Here is a 14,955-nt window from a genome sequence, read left to right on the forward strand (position 1 = left end):
ATTTTGTTCAAAAATAGTTATTGGTCTGATGTATTTTAAGGCATCCTGAAAGTATTAAAAAATCATTCAAAATTCCCTGTAGTAAATATGCAACAGACTTGCAGTAAATCAGAGGCAATCTAAAAAATTATTTCAATATCAGGCCATGAAGCATGGATTTATTTCTTAAGACAATTAATGGAAATAACGTTAAGAATTCCGGAATCATGTATTTATTTCTTAAGACAATTAATTGAAATAACATTAAGAATTCCAGAAGCATGTATTTATTTCTTAAGACAATTAATTGAAATAACATTAAGAATTCCAGAAGCATGTATTTATTTCTTAAGACAATTAATTAAAATAACATTAAGAAATCCAGAAGCATGTATTTATTTCTTAAGACAATTAATTGAAATAACATTAAGAATTCCAGAAGCATGTATTTATTTTTTAAGACAATTAATTGAAATAACATTAAGAAATCCAGAAGTATGTATTTATTTCTTAAGACAATTAATTGAAATAACATTAAGAAATCCAGAAGCATGTATTTATTTTTTAAGACAATTAATGGAAATAACGTTAAGAATTCCGGAATCATGTATTTATTTCTTAAGACAATTAACTGAAATAACATTAAGAATTCCAGAAGCATGTATTTATTTTTTAAGACAATTAATTAAAATAACATTAAGAATTCCAGAAGCATGTATTTATTTCTTAAGACAATTAATTGAAATAACATTTAGAATTCCAGAAGCATGTATTTATTTCTTAAGACAATTAATTAAAATAACATTAAGAAATCCAGAAGCATGTATCTATTTCTTAAGACAATTAATTGAAATAACATTAAGAATTCCAGAAGCATGTATTTATTTCTTAAGACAATTAATTGAAATAACATTAAGAATTCCAGAAGCATGTATTTATTTTTTAAGACAATTAATTAAAATAACATTAAGAATTCCAGAAGCATGTATTTATTTCTTAAGACAATTAATTGAAATAACATTAAGAAATCCAGAAGTATGTATTTATTTCTTAAGACAATTAATTGAAATAACATTAAGAAATCCAGAAGCATGTATTTATTTTTTAAGACAATTAATGGAAATAACGTTAAGAATTCCGGAATCATGTATTTATTTCTTAAGACAATTAACTGAAATAACATTAAGAATTCCAGAAGCATGTATTTATTTTTTAAGACAATTAATTAAAATAACATTAAGAATTCCAGAAGCATGTATTTATTTCTTAAGACAATTAATTAAAATAACATTAAGAATTCCAGAAGCATGTATTTATTTCTTAAGACAATTAATTAAAATAACATTAAGAAATCCAGAAGCATGTATCTATTTCTTAAGACAATTAATTGAAATAACATTAAGAATTCCAGAAGCATGTATTTATTTCTTAAGACAATTAATTGAAATAACATTAAGAATTCCAGAAGCATGTATTTATTTTTTAAGACAATTAATTAAAATAACATTAAGAATTCCAGAAGCATGTATTTATTTCTTAAGACAATTAATTGAAATAACATTAAGAAATCCAGAAGTATGTATTTATTTCTTAAGATAATTAATTGAAATAACATTAAGAATTCCAGAAGCATGTATTTATTTCTTAAGACAATTAATTGAAATAACATTAAGAAAGCAAAAGACTTGAAAGCTGATAACCTAATGTATTTTTAAATACAATTATTGGTCTCCATTATTTTAACGTTTCAAAAAAGATGTACAAAATTGTTCAAACTGCCTTACAGCAACTATACTAACAGCTTCACGATAAATAACAGGTGATTAAAAAAAACACTATAAATAAGAGTGGGGGTCACCGCAATGAATAACTATTGTGATGGGAGTCTGTTATGCAGAGTTGGAATGCATGTCATTAAAACTTCATTAAAAAAAGTATTATCTCCCTTTGAACAGGAAAGAGACTCGTGTACTGAATTGTGTCACTGACAAGCAAATTTCAGATACAGGCTTCCTGCTGTCATCAATGATGTCTTAAAGATCACTAAAAAGATCAAATTCTCAGATGGCATTTTCATTTGTAATTGAGTGACTGAAAATGTGGAGTTGTCTCCTCTTGTCAACAGATTCTAGTTATTCTACTGTGTGAAGCCAAACACATCCAGTGTAACCAAGCAATAATCTTTTGTGGTTTGAACCAACTGAAGTAAAATGTAGGAGTGGGTGAATTATTAAAGAAATTGATTGGCTGGCTGTGGATTTTTTTTTCAGCATATGATAGGTTATACATGGCAGCAATATTTGGTCAAGGAAGACCCTCAGAAGAACCACTGACCCATGGGAAGCTACTGGCAAGCTTTCTCACATACCCACATTGGATAAGCTGTGCCATAAACCAACATGGACAGAGGTTAGATGTCAGTGATCTGTAAAGACCACTCAGCCACCCAGGGCCCCATCACCACTCAGCAACCTAGGGCCCCACCATCACTCAGCCACCCAGGGCCATGAATTATTAAAGAAAACAGTAAATCATTTTGGATTTGGATTTTTGTTTTTTAAAGTAGCTTTAACAATTTTCAGTCATATCGCCATGATACCTGTAGTGTGACAGTTTATAGTGATGTCTAGCACTGGGGCATCATGCCACAGACATGTTTCATGATGTCCCACCCAGTCACATTATCCTGACACCAGGCCAACCAGTTCTAACACTAACCTCTTAATGCTGAGCATGAGGTGAGGCAGCTGTTAGTACGATTTTTTAAAGCCTTTGGTATGACTTGGCCAGGGATTGAACCCATGACTTCCCGCATCTGAGGCGGACACTCTAACTACTAGGCCACCAGAGGGGTAAAAAACAGTAAATGTAGGGTGTATATTTGGTTTGAATGGGTGCAAGATCTGGTACATAACAAACTTAGTAATGTGACAAAATTATTATTTGTCTTTGTATCCCTATTCTATATATAGTAATATACTTTTAACCATGTGGATTCTTGTATTGACTTTCTATCCATCATATGATATTCTTCCTCTCTCTTCCTCCAAACACCTCTCTGACCCATTTAAAATATCTGTTGCTTTCTTCAAGCTGGACTCTAGTAAAACATATCCCATCATTGAACTGGACTCTAATAATAAATACCCCATCAACATCAAGCTGGACTCTAATAATACATACCCTATCATCAAACTGGACTTCAATAATACATAACCAATCATCAAGCTGGTATCTAATAATACATGTGTGTGTGTGATTTGGATTTTTAAAGTAGTTTTTAAAAAATTTCAGACATATTGCTATGATGTCTGCAGTGTGGCAGTTTATAGTGATGTCTAGCACTGGGGCATCATGCCACAGACATGTAGCATGATGTCCCACCATGTCACATTATCCTGACAACAAGCTGACCAGTCCTACCACTAACCCATTAATGCTGAGCACCTAGTGAGGCAGCTGTTAGTACCATTTTTGTAAGTCTTTGGTATGACTCGGCTGGGGATCAAACCCACGACCTCCTGCATCTGAGGCAGATACTCTAACCACTAGGCCACCAGACCACTTATAATAATACATACCCCATCATCAAGCTGGACTCTAATAATACATACCCCATCATTGAGTTGGACTTTCATAATACATACGCCATCATCAAGGTGAAATCTAATAATACATACCCCATCAACGAGCGTGACTCTAATAATACATACCCCATCATCAAGGTGAACTCTAATAATACATACCCCATCACTGAGATGGATTTTAATAATACATATGCCATCATCAAGGTGAACTCTAATAATACATACCCCATCACTGAGCGGGATTCTAATAATACATACCCCATCATTGAGCTGGACTCTAATAATACATACCCCATAATCAGCCTGGACTGTATAATACATATCCCATCATCAGATTTGACTCTAATAACACCCCCATCATTGAGCTGGTCTCTAGTAATACATATCCCATCACTTAGCTGGACTATATTAATACATATCCCATTATTAAACTTGACTCTCATAATATAAATACCCATCATTGAACTGGACTCTTAATAATAAACATACCTCATTATTGAACTGGAATCTAATAAAACATACCCCATCCATTTCAAGCTGAACATCCAATTTTTTCAAACCCTCTGCTACATCCACTGCAACTTTCCTCTCTGAAACAATCATAGTTGCAACACCATCCATCATTTTGTCCAAGTGGTCTCTCTGGGATAATTCCGAACTGGTCAGTTTGACTGGCTTGACCTAATCAAAGCACAATTGTTGGCAGGTTTAAAGCTTTGGACAAACATTTAAGAGTAAGAAATACTTTTATTTTAAATTATAAAATTTATAACGTAACATGTAAACCTGTGTTAATGACACCTCATAAAAAGACCACCTGCTTAATAAAGACAATAGTTTAAAAAAATAAACTTTAGGTATATAAAAATCATCCTCTGCACACAGGACAAATTTAAGGTCCAGTGACTGTCTTTTTTAGATAGGCTTCAATGCATCTAATTGCCTGATTGCCCAGAAATCTGCCATTTGTGTCTAAAATCACATTCCCACAAAGAAAAGAAAGAAAGGGTTATAATACTCATGTTCCCATTGCGATGCTGTCTTCTAGGTAATTTAAATGTGTCAATTCAGAATGGATTCAAGGTTGAACAAGTCTAAAACTACATCACAATTTGTGGACAGAAAAGGAAACCTCATAAAGTCAATAAAAAAAAAAAAAAATACAAACATCTCAAAAGCTTGAGCTTATGAATTAAAATTAAGTTTACTGTACTGATGTGAGAGTGTACAAGGTCAAATTGAATTAAAATTAGTGTACTGTACTGAGGTGAGAGTGTACAAGGTCAAATCGAATTAAAATTAGTGTACTGTACTGAGGCAAGTGTATAATATAAAGTTGAATTAAAATTAGTGTACTGTACTGAGGTAAGTGTATAATATCAAGCTCAATTAAAATTAAGTTTACTGTGCCGAGGTGAGAGTGTACAAGGTCAAGTTGAATTAAAATTAAGTTTACTGTACTGAGGTGAGTGTATTATATCAAGTTGAATTAAAATTAAGTGTACTGTACTGAGGTGAGTGTATTATATCAAGTTGAATTCAAATTAAGTTTACTGTACTGAGGTGAGTGTATTATATCAAGTTGAATTAAAATTAAGTGTACTGTACTGAGGTGAGTGTATTATATCAAGTTGAATTAAAATTAAGTTTAGTGTACTGAGGTAAGTGTATAATATCAAGCTCAATTAAAATTAAGTTTACTGTACCGAGGTGAGAGTGTACAAGGTCAAGTTGAATTAAAATTAAGTTTACTGTACTGAGGTAAGTGTATAATATCAAGTTGAATTAAAATTAAGTTTACTGTACTGAGGTGAGAGTGTACAAGGTCAAATTGAATTAAAATTAGTGTACTGTACTGAGGTGAGTGTATAATATAAAGTTGAATTAAAATTAGTGTACTTTACTGAGGTTAGTGTATAATATCAAGCTGAATTAAAATTAGTGTACTGTACTGAGGTAAGTGTATTATATCAAGTTGAATTAAAATTAGTGTACTGTACTGAGGTAAGTGTATAATATCAAGATGAATTAAAATTAAGTTTACTGTACCGAGGTGAGAGTGTACAAGGTCAAGTTGAATTAAAATTCGTTTACTGTACTGAGGTAAGTGTATAATATCAAGCTGAATTAAAATTAAGTTTACTGTACTGAGGGGAGAGTGTACAAGGTCAAATTGAATTAAAATTAGTGTACTGTACTGAGGTGAGAGTGTACAAGGTCAAGTTGAATTAAAATTAGTGTACTGTACTGAGGTGAGTGTATAATATAGAGTTGAATTAAAATTAGTGTACTGTACTGAGGTAAGTGTATAATATCAAGTTGAATTCAAATTAAGTTTACTGTACTGAGGTGAGTGTATTATATCAAGTTGAATTAAAATTAGTGTACTGTACTGAGGTAAGTGTATAATATCAAGATGAATTAAAATTAAGTTTACTGTACCGAGGTGAGAGTGTACAAGGTCAAATTGAATTAAAATTAGTGTACTGTACTGAGGTGAGAGTGTACAAGGTCAAGTTGAATTAAAATTAGTTTACTGTACTGAGGGAAGTGTATAACATCAAGCTGAATTAAAATTAAGTTTACTGTACTGAGGTGAGAGTGTACAAGGTCAAATTGAATTAAAATTAGTGTACTGTACTGAGGTGAGAGTGTACAGGGTCAAGTTGAATTAAAATTAAGTTTACTGTACTGAGGTGAGTGTATAATATCAAGTTGAATTAAAATTAGTGTACTGTACTGAGGTAAGTGTATAATATCAAGCTGAATTAAAATTAAGTTTACTGTACAGAGGTGAGAGTGTACAAGGTCAAATTGAATTAAAATTACAGTTTCCTGTAACGAGGTGAGATTGTAAAAAGGTCAAGATGCATTAAAATTATAGTTTACTGTGTTGAGGTGAGAGTGTATAGTATCAAGTTGGATATTTTAGTCAATTGTTATATCATCAACATACAAACTATTGCATTTATCTATGTTCTGCTAACTCTAATTTTATGCCTGTTTTCAATTCAAAGAAAACAAGAGTCACAAGTAGGCATATGATACTCATCTCCTGATATCAACCTAAAAGCAGAATCCAAAGGCTGCTGGCCCAGAAATTTGGTTAGTATGATCTTGCTGATATTGAAAGGTTATCTGTTTTTAGTAACAGCAGCCATATTGATGACAGATTTGGTCAAATTCTGTTTGACTATTTTAGTTCATTTATTTTATTGATGGCCGAAATATATTAGAAGGAGGGTCAAGAGCACAATACTAAATTGTAGGTCATGATGCCAGAATGCCTTCTGTAACAGTCAACTAAATTCTGTTCAGAGTTGGGGTTTCTTATTTGATGAAATTTCAACTTTTTTCTCTATAATTTAAAATGCTGACCATGTTTGACTGTGGACCATCATTTCTAAAAATTAAAAAGGTCTTTATGCCTGGGTGCTCTCTGTCAAATTTGCATTAAGTTCATCTAGCGGGGTTTGAGAAAATTAAAAAGGTCTTTATGCCTGGGTGCTCTCTGCCAAATTTGCGTGAAGTTCATCTAGCAGAGTTTGAGAAAATTAAAAAGGTTTTTATGCCTGGGTGCTCTCTGCCAAATTTGCTTGAAGTTCATCTAGCGGGCTTTGAGAAAATTAAAAAGGTCTTTATGCCTGGGTGCTCTCTGCCAAATTTCCGTGAAGTTCATCATGCAGGGTTTGAGAAAATTAGAAAGGTCTTCATGCCTGGGTGCTCTCTGCCAAATTTGCATGAAGTTCATCTAGCTGGGTTTGAGAAAATTAAAAAGGTCTTTATGCCTGGGTGTTCTCTGCCAAATTTGCATGAAGTTCATCTAGTGGGGTTTGAGAAAATTAAAAAGGCCTTTATGCCTGGGTGCTCTCTGCCAAATTTGCTTGAAGTTCATCTAGCGGGGTTTGAGAAAATTAAAAAGTTCTTTATGCCTGGGTGCTCTCTACCAAATTTGCATGAAGTTCATCTAGCTGAGTTTGAGAAAATTAAAAAGGTCTTTATGCCTGGGTGCTCTCTGCCAAATTTGCTTGAAGTTCATCTAGCAGGGTTTGAGAAAATTAAAAAGGTCTTTATGCCTAGGTGCTCTCTGCCAAATTTGCATTAAGTTCGTCTAGCAGGGTTTGAGAAAATTAAAAAGGTTTTTATGCCTGGGTGCTCTCTGCCAAATTTGTGTGAAGTTCATCTAGCGGGGTTTGAGAAAATTAAAAAGGTCTTTATGCCTGGGTACTCTCTGCTAAATTTTCGTGAAGTTAAGCTGGGTTTGAGAAAATTAAAAAGGTTTTTATGCCTGGGTGCTCTCTGCCAAATTTGCATGAAGTTCATCTAGCTGGGTTTGAGAAAGTTAAAAAGGTCTTTATGCCTGGGTGCTCTGTGCCAAATTTGCGTTAAGTTCACCTAGCGGGGTTTGAGAAAATTAAAAAGGTCTTTATGCCTGGATGCTCTCTGCCAAATTTGCATGAAGTTCATCTAGCGGGCTTTGAGAAAATTAAAAAGGTCTTTATGCCTGGGTGCTCTCTGCCAAATTTTTGTGAAGTTCATCTAGCGGGGTTTGAGAAAATTAAAAAGGTCTTTATGCCTGGGTGCTCTCTGCCAAATTTGCATGAAGTTCATCTAGCCGAGTTTGAGAAAATTAAAAAGGTCTTTATGCCTGGGTGCTCTTTGCCAAATTTGCATGAAGTTCATCTAGCGGGCTTTGAGAAAATTAAAAAGGTCTTTATGCCTGGGTGCTCTCTGCCAAATTTTTGTGAAGTTCATCTAGCGGGGTTTGAGAAAATTAAAAAGGTCTTTATGCCTGGGTGCTCTCTGCCAAATTTGCATGAAGTTCATCTAGCTGAGTTTGAGAAAATTAAAAAGGTCTTTATGCCTGGGTGCTCTTTGCCAAATTTGCATGAAGTTCATCTAGCGGGGTTTGAGAAAATTAAAATAGTAACTGTTGAAGGATAAAGCCTACTGTATGCAGGACAACAGTATGAACTTGCTAGGTCTTGACAGCCTTCTGAGCTAAAAACACGTTTTAATGCCTGATCAATCTTCAAATCCCAGGCATGGAACTAATCCTCTTAATGAGACAACAAAGTGGAAGGTTTGAAAATGTATACTTTTAAGTTGTAATCTACTTGTCAAATCAAACAGGTTCTACTTTTCATCTAATGAATGAACCACTCTGGTGGCCTAGTGGTTAGAGCGACTGTCTTGGATGCAGAAGGTCATGGGTTTGAACCCCGGCCAAGTCATATAAATGACTTATAAAAATGGTACTAACAGCTGCCTCGCTACGTGCTCAGCATTAAGAGGTTAGTGTTAGGACTGGTCGGCCAGGTGTCAGGATAATGTGACTGGGTGGGACATGATGCTACATGTCTGCGGCATGATGCAGACATCGTAGAGATATGAATGAAAAAATGTCAAAGCTAAGTTTAAAAAATTCCAAATCCAAATCATCCACTGAATCAGATTTCATAATGAAATGCATTTATATTTGTACTTTCTCTAATCTCCTTTGAGATTCTAAATTAGTCACCCCAAATATGTCAAACTTTTCTGAATGAGTTACTTGGTTTTAGAATGGAAAGGTTGTTAGCTGAAACTGATATTAAATTGGGAGTGTTGCCTCGTTTTCAAGCATGAAATAGTTCCTTGAAATATAATGCGACTATGTTTTTTGAAATTCTGTGTGCAAGTCTAGCCTTTCTTAAAAATAATTTGCTGACAGTTCTAGTTTTTATCATTCTTTAAAAGAATGAGTTTACTGTGTGTTGCTTCTATTGCTATATATGTTATTCAAGATGTGTTGCTTCTATTGCTATATATGTTATTCAAGATGTGTTGCTTCTATTGCTATATATTTTATTCAAGATGTGTTGCTTCTATTGCTATATATGTTATTCAAGATGTGTTACTTCTATTTCTATATATTACTCAAGGTGTGTTGCTTCTATTGCTATATATGTTATTCAAGGTGTGTTGCTTCTATTTCTATATATGTTATTCAAGATGTGTTGCTTCTATTTCTATATATTACTCAAGGTGTTGCTTCTATTGCTATATATGTTATTCAAGGTGTGTTGCTTCTATTTCTATATATTACTCAAGGTGTGTTGCTTCTATTTCTATATATGTTATTCAAGGTGTGTTGCTTCTATTTCTATATATTACTCAAGGTGTGTTGCTTCTATTGCTATATATGTTATTCAAGATGTGTTGCTTCTATTGCTATATATTACTCAAGGTGTGTTGCTTCTATTGCTATATATGTTATTCAAGATGTGTTGCTTCTATTTCTATATATTACTCAAGGTGTGTTGCTTCTATTGCTATATATGTTATTCAAGATGTGTTGCTTCTATTTCTATATATTACTCAAGGTGTGATGCTTCTATTGCTATATATGTTATTCAAGACGTGTTGCTTCTATTTCTATACATTACTGAAGGTGTGTTTCTTCTATTTCTATAACTCAAGATGTGTTGCTTCTGTTTCTATTTATTACTCAAGATGTGTTGCTTCTGTTTCTATTTATTACTCAAGATGTGTTGCTTCTGTTTCTATTTATTACTCAAGATGTGTTGCTTCTGTTTCTATTTATTACTCAAGATGTGTTGCTTCTGTTTCTATTTATTACTCAAGATGTGTTGCTTCTGTTTCTATTCATTACTCAAGGTGCATTGTCTATACTTATATGCATTATTCAATATGTGTTGCTTCTATTTCTATATATTACTCAAGATGTGTTGCTTCTATTTCTATAAATTATTCAAGGTGTGTTGCTTCTATTTCTATGCATTATTGAAGATGTGTTGCTTCTATTTCTATATATTACTCAAGGTGTGTTGCTTCTAGTTCTATATATTAATGAAGGTGTGTTGCTTCTATTTCTATATATTAATGAAGGTGTGTTGCTTCTATTTTTATATATCAAAGTGTGTTGCTTCTATTTCTATATATTACTCAAGGTGTGTTACTTCTATCTCTATAAATTACTCAAAGTGTGTTGCTTCTATTTCTATAAATTACTCAAGGTGTGTTGCTTCTATTTCTATATATTACTCAAGGTGTGTTACTTCTATTTCTATAAATTACTCAAGGTGTGTTGCTTCTGTTTCTATGCATTATTCAAGATGTGTTGCTTCTATTTCTATATATTACTGAAGGTGTGTTGCTTCTATTTTTATATATCAAATTGTGTTACTTCTATTTCTAAATATTACTAAAAGTGTGTTGCTTCTATTTCTATACATTACTCAAGGTGTGTTGCTTCTATTTCTACATACTGCTGAGGGTATGTTGCTTCTATTTCTATATATTACTCAAAGTGTGTTCTTTCTATTTTATATTACTCAAGGTGTGTTCCTTCTATTTCTGTATATTACTCAAGGTGTGTTGCTTCTATTTCCATATATTTCTCAAAGTGTGGTTTCTATTTCTTTATATTACTTACAGTGTGTTGCTTATATTTCTATATATTACAAAACATGTCAAAAAAAATGCCAAAATTGTATTTACCCAACTTTAAAATTTTCATGTGACAACGTTACTCAATATATAGTATATATTATCAACTGCACAAATAAATTAATTTACTATTCATCACACCTGAATAGGATCACACCTGGACACAGTGTGACAAATCATCTCCATTTCCAACACTTGAAAACATCCTCTACACCTGAAATGTAAAGTAATCTTATAGAGAATTCATTTGGTTACCATGCTACTCAGTTGAAAACAATATTCTTCTAGTTTTAATCTATTCAATTAGAGTGTTAAGCCTGTCACAATACTATTCAATGAAAGATGATATTTAGCTTGTTATAATGCTATTCAATTAAAGATAATATTTAGCTTGTTAAAACACTTTTCATCTTCAATTAAAGATAATATTTAGCTTGTTAAAACACTTTTCATCTTCAATTAAAGATCATATTTAGCTTGTCATAATACTATTCAATTAAAGATAATATTAAACTTGCTATAAAGCTTTTCAATTCAAGAATATATTTTGCTGGTTATAATTCTATTTAACTGAATTTACCATGTTATAATGCAATTCTTTCAAAGATTATATTTAGCTTTTTATAATGCTATTCAATCAAAGATAATATTTAGCCCATTTACAATGCTATTTTTATCCTATACACATCATATGTCTATTTTTTCACATCTGGTACAAATGTTAATATGGTATGCCAATTGCATTTTACTTTCTAGTTTTTATAGTTTTATTATGGATGAGGCCACCCCACCCCCAGTCATAAACCCAGCTCTCCTCCAAGACTTGCTAAAAATATTATGACTCTTTCCAGTGATGCATTTATACATTGGAAGTAAGATTACTAAGTCAGGTTAACATTTATACATTAGAAGTAATATTACTAAGTCTGGCTAACATTTATACATTAGAAGTAATATTACCATGTCAGGTTAACATTTATACATTAGAAGTAATATTACCAAGTCAGGCTAACATTTATACATTAGAAGTAATATTACCAAGTCAGGCTAACATTTATACATTAGAAGTAATATTACCAAGTCAGGCTAACATTTATACATTAGAAGTAATATTACCAAGTCAGGCTAACATTTATACATTAGAAGTAATATTACCAAGTCAGGCTAACATTTATACATTAGAAGTAGGATTGCCAAGTCAGGCTAACATTTATACATTAGAAGTAGGACTGCCAAGTCAGGCTAACATTTATACATTAGAAGTAATATTACCAAGTCAGGTTGACATTTATACATTAGAAGTAATATTACCAAGTCAGGCTAACATTTATACATTAGAAGTAATATTACCAAGTCAGGCTAACATTTATACATTAGAAGTAATATTACCAAGTCAGGTTAACATTTATACATTAGAAGTAATATTACCAAGTCAGGTTAACATTTATACATTAGAAGTAATATTACCAAGTCAGGTTAACATTTATACATTAGAAGTAATATTACCAAGTCAGGCTAACATTTATACATTAGAAGTAATATTACCAAGTCAGGCTAACATTTATACATTAGAAGTAAGATTACCAAGTCAGGTTAACATTTATACATTAGAAGTAATATTACCAAGTCAGGTTAACATTTATACATTAGAAGTAAGATTACCAAGTCAGGCTAACATTTATACATTAGAAGTAATATTACCAAGTCAGGTTAACATTTATACATTAGAAGTAATATTACCAAGTCAGGCTAACATTTATACATTAGAAGTAATATTACCAAGTCAGGCTAACATTTATACATTAGAAGTAGGATTGCCAAGTCAGGTTAACATTTATACATTAGAAGTAGGACTGCCAAGTCAGGCTAACATTTATACATTAGAAGTAATATTACCAAGTCAGGCTAACATTTATACATTAGAAGTAATATTACCAAGTCAGGCTAACATTTATACATTAGAAGTAACATTACCAAGTCAGGCTAACATTTATACATTAGAAGTAATATTACCAAGTCAGGTTAACATTTATACATTAGAAGTAATATTACCAAGTCAGGTTAACATTTATACATTAGAAGTAATATTACCAAGTCAGGTTAACATTTATACATTAGAAGTAATATTACCAAGTCAGGCTAACATTTATACATTAGAAGTAGGATTGCCAAGTCAGGTTAACATTTATACATTAGAAGTAATATTACCAAGTCAGGCTAACATTTATACATTAGAAGTAATATTACCAAGTCAGGCTAACATTTATACATTAGAAGTAGGACTGCCAAGTCAGGCTAACATTTATACATTAGAAGTAGGACTGCCAAGTCAGGCTAACATTTATACATTAGAAGTAATATTACCAAGTCAGGTTAACATTTATACATTAGAAGTAATATTACCAAGTCTGGCTAACATTTATACATTAGAAGTAATATTACCAAGTCAGGCTAACATTTATACATTAGAAGTAATATTACCAAGTCAGGTTAACATTTATACATTAGAAGTAATATTACCAAGTCAGGTTAACATTTATACATTAGAAGTAATATTACCAAGTCAGGCTAACATTTATACATTAGAAGTAATATTACCAAGTCAGGCTAACATTTATACATTAGAAGTAATATTACCAAGTCAGGTTAACATTTATACATTAGAAGTAATATTACCAAGTCAGGTTAACATTTATACATTAGAAGTAATATTACTAAGTCAGGTTGACATTTATACATTAGAAGTAATATTACCAAGTCAGGCTAACATTTATACATTAGAAGTAATATTACCAAGTCAGGTTAACATTTATACATTAGAAGTAATATTACCAAGTCAGGCTAACATTTATACATTAGAAGTAATATTACCAAGTCAGGTTAACATTTATACATTAGAAGTAATATTACTAAGTCAGGTTGACATTTATACATTAGAAGTAATATTACCAAGTCAGGCTAACATTTATACATTAGAAGTAATATTACCAAGTCAGGCTAACATTTATACATTAGAAGTAAGATTACCAAGTCAGGCTAACATTTATACATTAGAAGTAAGATTACCAAGTCAGGTTAACATTTATACATTAGAAGTAATATTACCAAGTCAGGTTAACATTTATACATTAGAAGTAATATTACCAAGTCAGGCTAACATTTATACATTAGAAGTAATATTGCCAAGTCAGGCTAACATTTATACATTAGAAGTAGGATTGCCAAGTCAGGTTAACATTTATACATTAGAAGTAATATTACCAAGTCAGGCTAACATTTATACATTAGAAGTAATATTACCAAGTCAGGCTAACATTTATACATTAGAAGTAATATTACCAAGTCAGGCTAACATTTATACATTAGAAGTAGGACTGCCAAGTCAGGCTAACATTTATACATTAGAAGTAGGACTGCCAAGTCAGGCTAACATTTATACATTAGAAGTAGGACTGCCAAGTCAGGCTAACATTTATACATTAGAAGTAATATTACCAAGTCAGGTTAACATTTATACATTAGAAGTAATATTACCAAGTCAGGCTAACATTTATACATTAGAAGTAATATTACCAAGTCAGGCTAACATTTATACATTAGAAGTAGGATTACCAAGTCAGGCTAACATTTATACATTAGAAGTAATATTACCAAGTCAGGTTAACATTTATACATTAGAAGTAATATTACCAAGTCAGGCTAACATTTATACATTAGAAGTAATATTACCAAGTCAGGCTAACATTTATACATTAGAAGTAATATTACCAAGTCAGGCTAACATTTATACATTAGAAGTAGGACTGCCAAGTCAGGCTAACATTTATACATTAGAAGTAATATTACCAAGTCAGGTTGACATTTATACATTAGAAGTAATATTACCAAGTCAGGCTAACATTTATACATTAGAAGTAATATTACCAAGTCAGGCTAA

General features: G+C 31.8%; 1 protein-coding gene across 3 annotated transcripts in view; it reads right to left on the minus strand.

Annotated features, from left to right (window-relative positions):
• LOC149803978 (uncharacterized) overlaps window positions 1-14,955 on the minus strand; it is a 170,245-nt gene that overhangs the window by 35,115 nt on the left and 120,175 nt on the right. For all 3 annotated transcript variants that reach the window (XM_089953833.1, XM_089953832.1, XM_089953834.1), the window contains 2 exons: window positions 11,160-11,232; window positions 4,089-4,247 (listed from right to left, as the gene is read on the minus strand). In XM_089953833.1, coding sequence (XP_089809959.1) covers window positions 4,089-4,247; window positions 11,160-11,232 — 232 coding nt within the window. The remainder of the gene's footprint in view (window positions 1-4,088; window positions 4,248-11,159; window positions 11,233-14,955) is intronic.

Source organism: Sinohyriopsis cumingii, chromosome 3, assembly GCF_028554795.1.
Source record: "Sinohyriopsis cumingii isolate HCF-2022 chromosome 3, ASM2855479v2, whole genome shotgun sequence".
Classification (NCBI taxonomy): domain Eukaryota; kingdom Metazoa; phylum Mollusca; class Bivalvia; order Unionida; family Unionidae; genus Sinohyriopsis; species Sinohyriopsis cumingii.